Source organism: Apteryx mantelli, chromosome 3 (assembly GCF_036417845.1).
Source record: "Apteryx mantelli isolate bAptMan1 chromosome 3, bAptMan1.hap1, whole genome shotgun sequence".
Lineage (NCBI taxonomy): Eukaryota > Metazoa > Chordata > Aves > Apterygiformes > Apterygidae > Apteryx > Apteryx mantelli.
Window position 1 is genome coordinate 61,528,516 of NC_089980.1, and position 18,336 is coordinate 61,546,851.

The window sequence follows — 18,336 nt, forward strand, 5'->3', positions numbered from 1 at the left end:
TAGTGGAATGATAGGCCTTAATAATGGAATATTTGTGCAACAAGTATCAATAAAAATGTGGTAAATTGTTTGTGTCTCAGTCTGATTTTGAGAAATTAGATGTTATAATGCCCCAGGATATAAACTGAGTTCTGTATATTTTTGCAGAATTTTGCAGATTACCTTTGTGATCTTACCTAGTTTTGAAAGATTAGAGTGCAGGCTCATGTTGTAAATCTGTGAGTTTTAACCCTGAAGGTGCGTGACTTAGGTCATCTAAAGACCAGTCACAAGGAATAGTGGAATCTCATTCTGATCGTTGGTCAGGTCTTATTGGCTAAAGCCTCTCCTTGCTGCAAGAACTATTTATTGTTTATTGTACTGATTTAACATTGCTATGGGCAACACAACTGTAATTTCTCACAGCACAAATATCTCTTCTATACTTCAATAAGCAAAAAACGTAGTTACTAACAAATTATATAGTGCCACTTAACCGCACTATAGGCCTAATCCTATTGGATTCATTAAAAGCAGAATCAGTTCTAAGATTGCAAAATCCCTCTTTTTTGTGTTGAATTAACACAGCCATGCATTTAAAATTGAGATCATGTTCTTGACATGAACAATTCAAATCATTCTACAAATCTGATGTTGGGGCCCTTGCGGTGCTTCAGAACAATAATCTATATGAGATATAGAGCATGGAACTAACACTGTTTAGGATTAATTGCTTAGCACAACTTGCTTAGCATTAGTAGCTAAATTTGCTGAAGCCTTAGGCCTCAGGCTATAGCCACTGCTACGTGCTTTGAAGTAGTCCACCAAGGACACTGGTGCAGCTGGAAATGATACATCCTGAGAAAGTACAGATAAACTAGCAGAAGCCAGTGGGAACCAAGGTTAAGGGTAAGATAGCTTTGCTAAATAAGTAGCAAGGTACAAGGCATGATCGCTGCGTGCGTGATCGGTGCCATGACTGGCTACCTGTGACATAATCTGCATGGTGATTGGCCTAGCAAAGTGTACGACTGCACAAACATATATAAGATGGGCAAATTGCCGAATAAAGTTGGAATTGAACCTGCATTCTGTGAGTGCGTATGATTCTTTCCCGTCACTCCCGCGGACCGCGACAATCTGACATATTTTTCTCAGGTGTTTCCAGTTCATTTTCTGTAACCATCACTGCTTCCAGAAAAAATCTTATTCTAGCCCAATAAATAACACAAAAAATAAAGTAATTCATGATAATCAAAATAATTAAATAGTAGGATCAGGTTAAAGATCAGCATTCATTTTTCAAATTAAATTTAAAAGTCTGTGGTAGTTACTTAGAAGATTGGCAAGTTTTACAAATAACATCACCAAGCCTTTTAGAGAGAAACACAGCCGCATTAGAATGGAGTCATTAGGCAATACATTTATTTTGAAGCCAATTAACCTTTTGTCAGAGAAATGTCGGAGCTGTAATGGTTTCAGCAGTGGAGGTCAGCCTCTAACAGGGGCACGTATGACAGCGATTACGCTGTCTGACATATGCTGTAGACTGAGAGTACAGCTGTGGAATGAGAATCTGCCTTCGTTTGTATTCTGCTCTGCATTTTCAGGGAGCAGGCAATCTTGACCTATCCATTTAGGTAATTAAAGCTTCTATTTGGAAGTGTCCTGCAGGAAGGTGAAATCTGGGGGAGATAAATGGCTGCTGCTCACTGTATCCAGCCACTTCCATCATTTGATGGACTGCCTGAAATAGGCTGCATTGCCAGGTTCTCATAAAAATAGAGATGAATTGGGCAGGAGACAATTCTCTAAGGCAAAGCAACTCTGTCATCTTCCTTTTTGCAGCATATAATTTAATTGTTAGCCAAGGTAGACAGCTGACTCAAGGGCCTTTCTCTAACAGCTTCCCCACCCTCTTCCATTTGCTAAGAAATTACTCCAGTTTATTTACTTATAAGCCAACTTTGTTTGGCAATGAGAGATGTCACTTCAGTAAGCTCATCTGGCTATCACAGCTGCGTCCTGACTTACCTTCCAGGCTATTTTGTTTCCTTTTGTATCATGCTCAAGGGCAATTGGGAAGTCTCCTCGCTCATAAAACTTGCGAAATGCTGTGGGCTTTGTTGATCTTTCTTTAAATGCTCCTGCAACTGGGGGACCTCTTACCTTAAAAAAAACAAAAAACAAAACATAATTGAGTGGTAATATAGTTTTAGAAAAAGCTTAATTTTTATAGCTCAAAATAGAAAGAGATAAGAAAGCAGTATAGCATTATCTCACAGATTATAATTCATCTTATTCTTTACCTGTTGTACTTCACTTCTTTGGAAATACATTTTTTCCAATGATCTACAGGTTTTGTTAACTGCTTTTTTTTTTGTTACCACTTTCAGATTCTCTCATTAAAACTGTTTAAATTTCAAAGTGGCTGCCTCAGTTGCCCCAATATTTTTAAACAAGAATAAAACAGCAAGCACATAATATTTACAGTACAAATACTTTATTCTTCTTTATTTGACAGAAGTTCTTGGAAAATTAAGCATTTCTCCTTGAGAAATATTTTTATTTTTGTTTGCTTATGGAATTAAGGCTCAAATGACCTTACTTCGGCTTTTTGGCATAGATAGATAGATTGAAAGAACCCAAGACACTAGGCAGAACATCTTGTAAGTATATAAGGGGGAAAGAAGCTGAAGCAGTACCAAGTGTCTAAAATCTCTTATGTGTAAACTCTGTCTTTTTGGCAGCATAATCTTCATTCCCATTAAGTTCAAGGAGAATACTTGGTATTGGGCCTGGATGACAAACATGGTAACATTCTCTATTGAACTGCAAATATTCCTCCACAACCTCTATTTGAGTGTAAGACAGACTTTACTGTCAGCATCTTCTGCAAAACCCCACTTTTTGCCTTCTATAATCTCTTGAAAAAGGATAAGGTGCAAGAAAGGGTGATTATTAAAAGAAAAGAAGTCAAGCTTGTACTATGAAGTGATATGCCAGATGGATTGAAATCTGAAGAATTCACACCCTATTTATGGCACAATACTTAGTGTATTCACTAGTGTATTAATGTCAGCCAAGAGAGCTTGATTCTCTCTTCTAACATTCATATAAGTGTATGCAATTCTAGTAAAAAGACAATGGATTAAGTCTGGTATAAAACAAAAGTCTTTTACAGTTTTCAAGAGTAAGGCCTTGCCTGTGAAAGGGAATTAATCAGTATAACTCTTAAGGAATAAAATAAATTGATCTATTAAAAAGTTCTGGTCATTTATGGCTTCTTGCTACTCTGTCCTTTCAACGCTCTATAGGCTTCTGCAGAAAACTAAATACCTCCATCTGAACCTGTGTCTGTGTCTAGAGTATCTTCTCTTTCAGAATCTTTTTCCCTCTCCCTTGACCTGGCACAATTAATAACAAGGTTTACCTTCTTTGAGTCTCTCAGCTTCCAATCCATTCAACCTTTTTTTCATTCACACTCTTTTTTTCAACATTGCATACAGATCTCAAATGAAGGAAAGTCTTCTCTTAAACACCTCCTCTCTATCTGTGTTGCCTTGGAGGAAGATATTTGATTCAGGTCTGCTTGATTCCTTATCTGAATAATGGCTGATCAGCGTATTGTGTAGCCTTAGTGCTTGAATGACAGTCCAATTCCAAAAAAGCTCATTCTGGAGTATTTTTCTCAGCCAGACATAGCAATAACAGCAACTAACAATTCACATGAACATAATACAGAACTTCAAGTACTTAAAAGCAACCTGTTGTTTAAGCTAATTAGCAAAGCTAATCTCAAATGCTAAAAGAGACTAGAGAGCTAAGCCAGTCTCAGATGCCCTCAACCTCTGTCTCTTTCCTATGGCACTCTTGCCTATTTTTGCATTTTTATACCCGTTCATCTGGGATAAGAACTTTATGGAATTCTCTGCATATCTCCTCTGTCAAAAATGCCTTTATGACTTGCTTCCTGTTACAAACATAGAAAGTGTCGTTTTCAAAAAAAGGTGAGAGCTTCAAGAATCATAAAACGTATCTATTATTTTGTTTTGTTCTATTTGTCTCATTATATGTCTCAAAGTCTTCAATGACACTAACATTGGTTTCTAGCAGTACAGACATTCAGTTCTCCAGTGAACAGAATACTAGCATGTGATATCCTGTGCTTCATTTGTGATATTCTGTAACTTAGCTGTGCTAACTACTGATCAAAATCTGACTTTGCACTTTTTTCCCCACAAAGTATTTTGACATCATTTTCCACTGACCTATAAGACTGAGGTAATGGGGTCCACAAGTAATATGCCTAAACTGTACTCTACTACAAATTGCTTAAACTGCGGTTACTAAACTGTGACCTACTATCACACATTATTATGACAGATATACCATGTCTAGTGAAAATAGATTTGATATGCGTAGCTGAGAATAATACTCTAGGAAAAGCATTTCTAGGCAATGTAAATAAATCTACACTTATTGTTTTGCGGAGGAACAATATGTTCTGTGCCACCAGTATAAGAGCGTTCACTTAGCTTGTCTTTACTTTTTTTTGCATTTGAGGCAAACCTATGAGTCACTGCTCATTTGAGGCCACTATAAAAGCATCTATATTCTTTTCTTACATTTTTCAATATCAACATGACCTTCCTTTTAAACATGTTTTTCTGTAAAATATTAAGAGTCCTTGTTCTGTTATAGTCTAACTTAAATTATTGATAAGGAATATGTTGTCTTTACCATATGAGCTACAGCCTTAATTATTTCTTGCAGAGTCTCACCATTAGCAGTGGCTAATGCAATCCCAAACTACATCTTATCTGAAACCAGAAAATTTTCTTCTTCCAAACTCATGTTAGTAATTTTAAAATGAACTTTTTTCTACTGCACCTTTGCAAAATTTCTAGAAAATATGTTGTGTTAACTGAACTTCCTCCTATTCTTCATTTGGGAAGAAAGAAACTAGAAGGAGTGGAAGGAACTTTGTTATCTAGTCCATTTCTCTATTATTCCAGACAATTGTACCATACAAAGTCTTTCATAAATTGATCACAAATCTCATTATTTGTCACTTTACTGTTGAAAGACTGTTGTACATCATCCTTACTTTGATGGTTAGAAACCACATCTCAAATAGTATGTCTAGTCTGATCCTCCATCTCAAAAAAAGATACTGTAGAATTAGAAAAGTTTCAGAGAAGGATAACAGAAAAGACTGTAGGTATGGAATGGCTTTTGTACAAGACATGAATAAACCAGGATTCTTCAGCCTGAAAAAGTGATGACTAGGGAGGAGTATAATAAAGATCTATAAAACCATGACTTCATAGAGAGAATGGATAAGGACCAATTTTTCACTCTTTCAGTAAAAGTAGAGGGTTTCAAAAAAATCTAGTAAGTGACAAGTCTGGAACAAACAAAAGTAGATATTTATTCATGCAATGAATACTGGATTTGTAGAACTCCTTGCCAAAGTTCAGTGTTGAGAATTCTAAAAGTTTATGTGTATTCAAGGTATGACTGGAAAAGCTGATGGAAGAGAAATCTATTCAGGTTTACTAAAACCACATTATCAGTGATCAGAAATAAAATTAGTACTAGATACAGTCTGTCTAATAGATCTCCTAGCATTACATTTACTCTCTCATGGCAACATCACACTAGCATCGCATAGTCATCTCTGATTAACTGCCACAGCGACTATCTTTTCCAACTGATGAGCCCCATGTTAATAACAGAATTTCTTGTCATTCGTTCTAAGTGCATAACCTTGTACTTTGTACTATTATATTTAATTCCATTTCTATTATACCAGTTCTCAGGGGCTTCCACTTCCATTTGTGTGACACTGTGATCTTCATCTGTATTAATAACACCTCCAAACTACATGTCGACCATAAATTTCATTTTACAATCCTAATTTTTTTACCAAGGTCATTAATGAAAATGTTAAATAAGGGCAGCCCTAAAACCAATTCTTAAGGACTTCCATTAATAACGTTCCTCTATTATCATATCTTTCCTTTCAAAATTACATGTTATTGTCTCCTCTTCAATATGGGGTTTCTTAACCAACTTACCCACCTCATAATTCTTGTGCCGTAAAACCAGTAAAGTAGTGACATACCCATTGCTTGACTGTAGTCTAGATAGAGGGATCTATTGTTTTTCCTTTGTCTTAAAGAAGATTTTCTTGTCAGTTTGGTCTGTAATAGGCATACAGGCCTTTTAACTACGAGGAAGAGCAACTGCCCCCAAAGTGATAAAAAAATATAGGCAGGAATGAGCCTAAGGTCTGCCTAGAATAAAGAAATATCACCACTCAGGAAAAGAGTGAAACTATCCCTGCAATGAGGAAATGGTACGTTATAAGATTGAACTGTTGCTAAGCTTTAGGTTTACTGCACTGAGCCAACTTGGTCCTTCTGTTAGCATCTGAGAAGAACAGATTAAGAGATATTCGCTGGAGTGGCTACACTGAGCTAATACTCTTTACCTTTTGCAAATAGTTTTCTTTCCTTCCTTTCTTTACTACTAGGGAGACCATCACTATCATATTTGGTATTCAGATCTGAACATCATTCTTAAATGTAGACCTCTCTTGAGGTCATTTTAGCCATACATCTTGCTGAATTCTTGTGCAAGAATTAGACAATATATGGCCTTCCCTATCCATACACAGAATTTATCTTTCTTCCAGAGTCTCACCATCTCAAGCATTAATTACTAGGATGTTCTTTTTTCTCGCCTTAACAAATTGTGATTTATCCACTGACATCATCAAATACACAGCTGCAGGAAACATTCTCTTACATCACTCTGTCACTCTCCTATTAACAATTCCCTCCTATCTACATAAACTATACAGTTGTGTTTATCATTCTCAGCTTCAGCTGACCAAAGATGTCAGCTTCTATTATTCACCTATAAAATTTTCAAACAAGCATCATCATCATCATCATCATCATCATCATGCTTTTTTTATAGTGATCAGCAGATACGAAGCTACTGAATTTTCTACCTTCAAAACTTTTCTTAAGCTTTTCTCTACCAGGATAAGTTATCCAACAGCTGCACTGATAATATTGTCAACTTCCCAAATATGATTTTATTACTTTTTTTAACCCTGGATCTATCTGCATTTATTTTTATTTACTTATTTTCCCATAGTTAGATTACCCACTTTTTGAGACCAGATATTTTTGTTCTCTGTTTGCAGACTATCACAATGCAGGAATTCCAGTTATGGATTAGGATTAACTGCTATAAAAAAGTAATAAAAAAGCAACAATTAAATTCTGGAATGGAGTATCCATCATGGCGAGCTGTTTCAAAATCTTTAGGCCAATCAACTTCTCCAGGACAAAGTCAACTTTTCCTGTTTTTTGCTCTTCCTATAGAAGAGATTTTTCTCACAATAGATAAATGTTGAAAAGTCTTTCCTAACAGTTCTTTTCCTCACACAGATTTAGCATTTCTCCATATACAACTCATTAAGATCTTTCTAGCTGTAATGTGATAGTTTTTGAAAACACATGTAGTCCATAATTACAGGGAAAAATTTTAGAAATTGGAGAGAGAATCCCTATTGATTTTTGCGAAAGTTAAAACAATATGATTTACAAAGCTTATTATATAAATTATGCTTTTCAAAATCTTACAGAAATTTCACGGTTTTAGCTTTTAAGGGAAGACTGATGCGTTTTTACTAGTTCTACTGTTCAACTGTTCTACTACTAGTTTTACTGTTCAGATGCATAGCTAGTCAAAAATGGAGTTTCTAGGAGTTGACACTGGGTCTGATACTATTCAACATCTTTATAAATGATCTGGATGACAGGATGATTGCATTCTCACCGAGTTTGCATATGACACCAAACCGTGAGGAGGAGTTTCTACACCAGAAGGAACAGCCATCACACAGAGAGACCTTGATAGACTGGAAGACTGGGCCAACAAGATTTGCATGGGATTTAATAAAGATAAATAAAATGTCCTGCACATGAGATGGAATGATCTCATGCTGCACGACAAGCAGTACAAGTACAAGACAGGTTATGGTGTGACTGTTGAAAAGGACCTCGGGGTTAAACTTGAGTCAGCAGTGCCCTTGCAGCAATGAAGGCAAACCATTTCCTGGGGTGCATCAGTAAGAGTATAGTCATCAGATCAAGGAATTTCACCCTATTTGGCATTTGTTGGTACACACTTGTAATATTGTGTCCAGTTCTGGTCCCGCCAGTTCATCAAAAAAATTGAAAAATTGGAGTGGGTCCAGCAGAGGACCATAAAGTTGATCAGAAGTCTGGAGACCTTGACAGAAGGTTGAAGGAACTGGGATTGTTCAACCTAGAGAAGGCTCAGGGGAAGATCTAAACATAGTCTTCCAATACCTAAAAGGTACTTATAAGGAATATGGAGGTACTCAGTTCACAAGGAGGCACAGTGATAGGGCAAGAGGCAACAGGCACAAGTTGCTTCAGGGGAAATTCCGATAATTCTGAATACACAAAAGTTCTCTACCATGAGAAAAAATAAATATTGGAACAGGTTGCCAGAGAAGTGGTGGAGTCTTCCTTCCATGAAATATTCAAGATTCATCTTGATGGGGACCTGAATAAACTAATCTGAGGCCTGGCTTTCAAAAAGAGGTGGGCCAGATGATCTCCAGAGGTCCCTTCCAATCTAGGCTTCTCTGTGGTTCTATGATTTTAAGTAAAATATACACAAAGATATCATGCAAAGCTTTTTCTTGTGATAATGAGTTTCTTCTTCCTACTTTTTATATTGTTATAATTTTTGACTAAAAAAGTCATTCTAAAAATTTTCCATTTATTGGAAAAACAGTGACAATACTACCTTTTCCAACCTAACAAAAATATTTCACTGCCACACAGTTAGAGAGATTAAGATTAGAGTTCCAGTTAATAAAAGGCTAATATTCATGATGGCAAAGTATATGAAGCAATAAACAGCTTCTTAGGTTTGTTAAATGCCAAAGAGAAGTTGAACGGTTTGATAATTGCAAAATTAATTTATCATAATTCTATGCCACTGAACTATGTGACAAGATAAAAGATACAAGCCATTAAGCAAAAAAGGGAGAAAGAGCACATTTTTTCCTTGACTCATGAGCATTTAAAACCATTGTATCATGTTGCATTCTTCAACTTTTCAGTGATGGCACATTAGGAAAATGACTAAGAAAAATTATTTGAGGCCAGGTTTAAACAGTGATTAATTATTTGAGGACTGAGCTACATGGCCAAGTTTTCTAACTGAGTGTCAAATTGTATGCATACTCAGGGACCTAAAGAGGTACCTGCATAGGACAACCAGTGATGTTCTTGAAAACTAACACTGTAGTTTCATGAGCAGTTTAAGCCAGAAAAATCGGCACTGATACTGAGATAAGTGGTCTTGCCTACCTCATTTGCCCCACTAAATGTTACTGCCCTCTGTTACTGACACAAGCTTTCACAGGACCAGATCAGGAATGAAGCATTTTTATTTTGTTTTGTGTTTTCTAGGTTGGTTTGTGAAGTAGATCAGATCCCTAAGCTGGTTTACTGCAAAGATGCATGAACACATAGCTGATGCACAGAAGGAAGTGGCATGGAGTGGAACAGGGAGAAACTGGTGACTAATTCTTTCAGCAGCAGTGCTGCATGGAGAGCTAATTGGACACATGATTTCTTAGTCTGCATATGCAGATACAGGTTGTTTTGTTCCAGTCAGAAAAAGTCAATAACTGTTTAAGTGTTGTGTGGGAAATAAATGATGTTATCACATATTAGACAGCAGGAATCAGAATATTAAGAGAAAAATGTTTTTACTTCCTAAAACTAGAAGAGGCTGAGATCCTACTATTTTTATATATTGTTTCATACAAAAAATATGACCAGTGACTTTGTAATCAAATTTAATGGCTAAAGACATATCTTTATTTGATCTAGGGTAACGTATTTTGATGACAATTGGGAAGACTCAGAAATTTTCCAGTTTTTAATCTGCTGAGTTTTTGTCAGCTTCCTTACAGGAACCTGATCTTTTTTCCCCCCAACAAATTTTTTTTTCAGTATTTAGCTTTAAGGTATAGGGATCAAAAGTAATATGACCACTCAGCCTGTCTTGCCTGCAAAAGTGTTTGCAGTCTTCCCTGAAAATATAGTATGGCACTATCATCTTGAACAGAGGTAACCTTTTAGAAACAAAATCATGACATCCTAATTCTTTGCATTCAAACTGAAAAATGCATTTGTTTTAAGCTGCATTCTACCAACAGAACGGAATCTATTCATCCATGCTATTGTCTTAGGGCAGATGTAAAGGTGATGGTATCTAGGAAAAATTTGTATAACCACTGACAGGGTCTTTGTCTCATCTTCTCATTGTACTGGTCCATACAAAAGGTGTTAAACAAACATTCCACTTGGCTAATGCAGCATAGTCTCACCATCAATCCACTGATTTCCCCACAGGAAATGTCACCATCCATTTCCTTGTGTATTGGAGCCAAAAATTGCTTACAAATCCTAATTTGATCTTCAAGTAAAATACAAGATATATTAAATAAGTCAAATAAATTACACAATGAGATGAAGAAATACTCAAGCTGGAAGGGATGAAACAATATGCAAACCATGCAATGCTGTGTTGACATACTAGAACCATCAGCCACAGTACCTTCATCCATACAGTGTGGTAGAGTCTTGGCTTGGCAGGCCAAGCAGAGGCATAACACTGCATGAACATGACTTGTTCTCAGAGAGCAAGCACACATGCAAAAGCTATGATTCCCAGCATGTCTGGTTCTGAAGTTAGTATGCACAGATCTGCTGGACTTCTAACACAGATAAGCCCTCATCTTAACCACCAGTCATGCATACAATAACTTCAACATTTTGGCAGTTACCTATCAGCACAGCAAAAAAATTGCATGACTGTAGTATTTGGTGAGATTCCTACAGTTTTCTCTGATAGACATAATTAACAGTAGTAGTTAAGACTTGGAAACACAAGTCTTAGCAACTGTTAATTATCCGAATCTGCACTGGGCATCCCCAAAACTGTCTGACTGGCAATAAGCACCAAAGCCTGTACTGTTCTGTCTTCACTTATCGATCCTAACTGGATTAAAATAACACAGATGGCTAATCCATACTACAGTCGTCTTTTAATTTGCTGTGGAGACATATCCAAAATTGAATTAAAAACTTCAAATGACAGCAGAGGCACAGTAAGATGTCCCAGTGGGTACTCAGAGATCCAAACCAATCCTTTTTTTAGTATCAATAATGCAAGCATTCAGTATCAAAAGAGCAAAATCCATCAATATGTATCAGACAAAAGCTTCTTATATCCAAAAAGAAACTGGGAGAGCTTTCTTCACATGTGAAGCACTCTTGATGTGCTTCAAATGGTGCCATCTCTAATACTCAAAAGGTGCTTATGGGGCTACTGCACAAATTTGGACAACAGATCAAAGCCCATCTCATTGCTTCAAAAGTCAAAATGAGAGAAATCAATTCTAAGGCCCTAAAATGAAATTACTGATAAAAGGTCAGCAAACATCACAAATGCTTCTAAAGCACCAGAACTTGAAAGAAAAATCAGTCATGTGATTTTGTACAAAGATATTGTATCTCATTATTGCCTTGAGACACTACTGAAAGTCACAAGCTGAATACAGAATTGCTTTATTTTGTCACTTCAGAAATGTTTTTTATTAGGGAAAAGATAAGCTGTTTGGATAAGTCAAATGTGCCTATGTTACAGACTGCTGTCTAGCATTTTGTCCTCAGAAGGTGCTCCATCTCTGATTCTTTGCTGGAGTATAACTATTTTATATCATTTAGATTTCTCTCCTGATGCTTCCAAGCAATTTCCTTTAATGCAAAGGGAAATATTTATTTTTCATCAGGGAGAAGCCGGAAGAGTGACAACTGCTAATACATTTCTTCCTCTCCTTCTTTCATTCTACAAATTAATACAGTCTTTTTTTTTCTTGCTTTATTAGTCTCACAAGGTTTGTAGGTACATCAATTCCACTAAAGCTTAAATTTTTCCTGATTGTGAAAATTCTTCTATCCACAGTCTAATTTTTAGAAAAGCATAAATTCACCAAGGATACATGTACATTAGTGTTTTAGTTGAGATCAGAAGTGTGGTTTTGAAGTGAATCTCAAAATCATCCCCAGCTATGGTGCTCTGGTTTGCACCATGAAGCAGTTTTGAAGTGAATGAACTGGAGTCTTTTCAGGTGAAAACAGACTGGAAGATGTGCCTCAGGAGCATTTAATTGCTAGTGTCGCAAATGGGCTCTCAAACCATGGGGCCAGACAAGAGCCAGGCTTGTCAGAATAAAGCAAGTCCTCTGAAAAGCTTATAATGTGGTCATCATATTCTTAGCGTCAACTCTTCTCCTTTGCTGATTCTCCCCTATTGCACTGTTTACTGACACAGGCATAGCCATAGCACATACTTCTTTATGGTTGCACATGTATTTTTTGGATGCCAAATCACATCTCATAGTTCTACATACTGCAAGTTATAAGAATGTTGTTGGCTAGCAAATAAAATGAAATGTGTTTTACTTATTTTTAATAATATTTATCAGATTTACAATTTACCTTTTGTGATTTCTCTAATCTTTAGTTCTTTATAATGCTCATACACATTATCATGGTGTATCTGTGTGTATTCCGGCATAAAGAGCAAGTGGTAAAACAGTAAAATATTAGGAGAGCTATTCATCACATACACGTATATGAAGGGCCATGCTGGACTAGATCAAAGATCTTAACTTAGTATCTTGGCCCTCACAGAGGAGGTCCTGGGAAGGGAAAAAAAGCAAGGCCATCATATAGTGATCCTGCTCCTCATATTTCCAGACTGAAATTCTTTTATATGCACTAGCTTTACAGAAGCAGAACTGCTATGGCTCTGTTTTCACAAAAATTTAAGTTATTCTAATTTTCAGTTGCCAAAGTCCTGCCCACCCTTTCAGGTGCACGTATCATACCTTTTACACTAACTTTGGTGTTTGTCTGACCCAGCACTGAGCCATTTCCGGGCACTGAGCCACCAGGAAACTGTTCACATTATTTTGTTAAAATAACTTTTTGCTGGAGAAAGTGCTGAAATGGTTCAACAGAATTGGAATGCCACCACAGTTGCTGAAGGGGAGGGAGAGGGAATGGCACATCTATGGTAGCTAGTAATCAAATCAACTTAGGCTGCCATAGAACCAAATATGAAAAGAGGAAATTTTTTTTCCCTGGCCGTTATCACATACTTAAGATGTGGTAATTAAGTCTCATTACATATTCTGGTCAGTATATTTGGTAATGTAAAATTCCTAGTGATAATATCTTGTGCAAGTTTAATGTGTTCGATTAGAAAGCTTAATTCCAAAAATGTAGTAAAAATTTTGTTTCACATTATTTAGAAATTAAATAGTTTTGTGAAAACTAAATATTAGATAGGGAGGATAATAGGTGAGATGACAATCTGGAGTCCATGACAACAATATTCAGAATATGTTAAAATAACGCTGCTATATTTAACTCTTGTTACAGCTGTGCAAATAAATTCATTTCCATGTCATGGAAATATTAAAAATACAGAAAATTAGGTTTACACCAATTAAGAACAGTATCTGAAAATGTCTGGGTTTTTCACAAAAGAGAATAGGACTCCATTGGGTCAGTCAGCCCCTCAGTTGTTGTTTTTTCAGCCCTAAGACAATCCCTGTGAATTGCATATCTTAAGTCATTGACTCTGAAAGGCTGGCTTGAACTGAGAGCTAGTAGAAAAATTTGTTTGGGTTCAGCTGAAATTTTGAAAAAAATGCATTCTTACCATAAAGTGTCTTATTTTTCCAAAACAGCTATCATGATAGAACATTTTAGCACATGTTTAAAGAATACTACATTTTTCTACTATTCTACTATTCTCCTTTACTACTACGTTACTCTTAATATCAATGACACAAGAACATTCCAATTCAATATTTGCATTCTCTCTTCCCGAATCAGGTCTCTTGCTTCAGTTGCATGTTTCTGTTAGTGAGTTCCTACCCTGAAATTCTACACAGTAGTGCACTGTTAAATAGTTGCTAAGTCAGTGATGGGTGAAATAATTCCTGTTCATAAAGTTATTACAGCACTTTTATATAACACATGCTAAACATAAAATATTTTTATACTACTTAGAATAAAATCTATAGAAGAAGCAATTCTAAAATGTAACATTCAAAATTAGTTATATTTGGTCAACTTCTATATTCAGATTAACCGTCAGCAGAGAGAAAAGTATGGCAGGCCTTGTGGGCCTATTTTTAGAGGAGGAAGAATCATTGAAATATCATGCACTGTGCTGTATTAGTAATGAATACTTTGTTTAGAGCAGAAAAAGACCATTTAGACTAATTAAGCAGAGCTAACTTTTGAAAACTGAATGGTTTGCTGCTATATTAGTTGCTATACCCCAGTCCCTAGAAGTGTAGGGATTTCTTAAGTTAAAGTATTTTGCTAGCTTTTTTCCTCTGCAAAACAGTGTCAACCAATATAGACAACTGCTTAATGTAAACATTTTTCCATAGTTATTTTCTAAGGGTGATATCTCTTGGGCCCAGATCCACAAAAGTACATAAGCATTTAAGTCAGAGTGCTGGATTTTAGATGCTAACCACCTTAAAGTTAGGACAGAACTGCTACCCCTAAAATCCATGTGAATATAGGTCTTAGGTCATAGTTTTCCTAGGCATTTTTTTAGAAGAAATGCCAGATTAAGTAGCCTACGCTTAGCCTTTTATAAGCAGTCTCTGCAGCTGATTCATACCTCCATGCTAGGTCAGTCTTCCCTATGCAGTTTTGTGTAGTGCTTTGCAAAGAACAAAAGTAGAGAACTGATCTGGGTTGAAAGCAACCATTCTATGTTGCAGTTATTTTCAATCCGGACTAGTACACTCAGCTGCAAAAACAAAGCATACTTGCACAACTCAAAGGCTGAGGCAAGCGTGGAAGCAAGTAGTAGGGGGGCCAATACCACTGCCAAAGAAGTGCTTATAAGTCTTTTCCCTTAGTGCTCCACTAGCCTTCCAAGGCTGTGTTTGGCATCAGGCTTTCTACTAACAAGCAGTGCAGCTCAATAAGAGCAGACCTGGGAAGTGGAATAGTTAGTGCCAAGGACACAGCCTCCATACCATATGTATTTCCAGGGGTTTTACCTCAGACTAGTTCTGGTCTGGTCTAATGAACTGAATATCTATTAGCAGATACAGCAAATTAGGAGCACTCCAAGTGAGCAACTTTTGATTTAGTTTTATCAAAAAAGGAATAAAGTAGATATTCTTGGACACACTCTGCAATGTGAAAAAGGCCAGTAAGTGGACATGAGTGACAAACTGGCTTCAAAAGTGCTCTTCTAATCCCAACTAAACAGCTAGTGTAAATGTGCACTGTGTAACTCTGAAGTTGTCAGAGTAGTTTACAAACTGAGAGAAAAGGATGATGCCTATGCCAAGGTTTATATGATCAGCAAAAGGTCTTCTGTCCCAGCAGTTCACTCAGTCATATACAGATGGTTGCCATGAAGAACTACAAAAAGAAGTATTTCAAAATAACTGAAAAGCATCATTGTTTAAAGGATTAATACTGGACTGAGAAGATAAAATCACTGCATTCTGATTCCAGTTCTGACAGACTCCACCTGTGGTTTCTGTGAAACAGTATTTTGGCATTAGCTTCCCATTTGTAAAACTGGGCTACAAGTACTTACCAACCTCATAAAAATCCAGAAAGTCAAGTGGGGTTGTGATGAGTTAGCTATCACTATTCATAAAGTTATGCTACAGCTTTCTAGAATGTAACTGGAAATTTTCAATGTCTAGAGGCCCAGTTAGCAGAGCAGTTCCTACAGCGCCCTTATCAGCCTCCCACAATTAAAGAATTGCACAAAATCCCATCCTACTGTTCTTTTTAATAGAAAATTACTTGACTGCATCTGAAGAGATGAAATGGGAACACTAAAAACAGCTAAAGAAGAAAGGAAGGGAATGATGGATTACCTATCCTCATTTACCTCATCTTGAATAAACAGCACAACTCTAATACCATGTGCCTTATAGTACGATATATGTTTGCCCACCCACTACATTCTAAATTTGAAGATCCAGGTCTAAGAACTGAATACTGAGTTATAGGTCATTATCTCCTTAAAAAAGTTGTGAAATTACAAGCTGCTGAAATAGATTTTAAAGAAACTGTTCACTTTATCAAGAACTTATTTTATAAACAAAACAAAAGCAACCTGACTTTAAAAAATGAAAAATTTTGTATCTAAACAGCCAGAGCAGTTTTATTTTCCTGTCAAATTCACGTGTGACATGCTTAACTCCCCTCCCAAAATCAGAAGAATGATGGCTCTGAAAGTGAGATGACACTAAAAGCTAGATGTAAAATTATCCCTCCCCCCCCCCCCCCCAATCTCATCTCTTTCCAAACATCAAGGAAATGAATGTTTTTTAACTGCCAACTTTTTTTACATCTTTTGAGGATGGAATTTTACTCAGTATTGTTTAATTAGATAATTATTGCTGAAATATTTATATGACATTTAGCAGTTGCCCATTTAGGAGCTTTTCCTTGCCTGTCTTAAACTGATAGCAAATCTCAATTAATTATTGTAGGAAACAATTCCTCATGTGCTATAACCATTGAATGCAGAAGTAATAATATTTCAAACACTCTTCATAGAAATAGGAAAACTTTTATGAAACTTGATGAATTTTTTAAGGAAAAACAAAAACTAAAACTTTGTTTCAGCTAACATAACATTATGAATAAACCCTAGTGCCTAAAAAGTGTGTTTTATTTCCTGTTTAAATTTTCTGAGGTACAGGTTCAAGTCACTAAATTTTTGTTACAATTTTGTCTATAAGCAGATTGTAGAGCTCAGTTTATTCTCCATGCAGATGTTTGTAGGTTGCATTCATTAAGTGAACTGTTAACCTTTCTTAACAAATGAAACATAGTATATTTAGATTCTGGTTTAAGAAATAAAACAGAGTTTTCTAATGAAGTTAATCATTTTCTGTAGTCTAGTCCTGATCTCTGCAATTATTTAACATTCTTAATGATATAAGACTGGACACATTACAACAGTAACAGTTGCAGCAGTTTTAAATACAGAGTAATAGTCTTTCTATTCATATTTCTATTCAATATTCCTTAATTTATATCTTCAAACACTAAAACTAGAAGTTTACACTGGCAAAATATTTCAGTTCACTGTCAGCTATGACCTTAAAGTACTCTTCAGTTATACCCTCTTGAGACAGAATCATCCCTCTTCTATGTCCCACATTCTTTGCTACCATATGTTAGTTTACACTTGTATATATTGAAGCAAATACTATTTCCTCACATTGAACTTCATAAGCAGTCTGGATCATACCTGGTCATTTACAGTTCTCTTAATATTTTTTTCTGATGGATATCTCAAAAGAGAAAAACTTTAAAATGGATAGTTCAGAGAGAAAAAGGTCTGACTTAAATGGAAGAAGTGAATTCTTTTTTAAACATGTGGTAAAAGTTAACATTTGTTTTCATTTATTCCCTTTAATTTAGTTTATAATAGGGCCTTACCAGATCCAAATAAGTTCTGCTTAGCTACAGAAGTCCTTACACATCCCAGAATTCCAAAGCTGCAATTAAAAAACCCTGGCCTAGCTGCTATCTAAACCTGAAGATCCTAAATTCAGGATCCTAAATTCAGCTCCATAGTTTACTTTCTGAGCTGCTGAAGTGGATGCTTTTAACAGGAACCAAACACAACAGGGAGCCAAGAGATCAGAGACAATGTGAAAAGACTTATGACACAGAGTACTTTATACACCTATGTTTGCTCTGACTGAGATAAAAAATTCTGAATTCTTGACTATATTTCTGTAATAAACTTGAAAAAACAGTATTAAATAATAATGATGATCGATGATGAATTTTTAGAAGTCTCCCAAAAAATCTTTATATATGTTGTATATTTACCTTACTTTTCTCAAGTTACTATATTAATAAATGCTATGGTGGAAAGAAAACATTTCTGCTTTAATTTAACAAATTAAAAGAAAATTCCTAACTACAAGCATCTGATGATTTCCACTCAAAAAAATCAAAAAGATATAAATAAGAAAACAATATCTCCCTGTAACCATAATTCATATTACAATTAATATGCCAGTGCAGGCTGGGAGCCAACCAGCTGGAAAGTAGCTTTGCAGGGAAGTACCAGGGGTCTGAACATGGGGTAGCAATGCGCTCTCGTGGCAAAGAGGGCCAACGGTATCCTGGG

General features: G+C 36.0%; 1 protein-coding gene across 1 annotated transcript in view; it reads right to left on the reverse strand.

Annotated features, from left to right (window-relative positions):
* Positions 1-18,336, reverse strand: part of PACRG (parkin coregulated) — a 266,087-nt gene that overhangs the window by 195,747 nt on the left and 52,004 nt on the right. Inside the window, exon 3 of the mRNA XM_067294745.1 lies at positions 2,014-2,148. Coding sequence (XP_067150846.1) covers positions 2,014-2,148 — 135 coding nt within the window. The remainder of the gene's footprint in view (positions 1-2,013; positions 2,149-18,336) is intronic.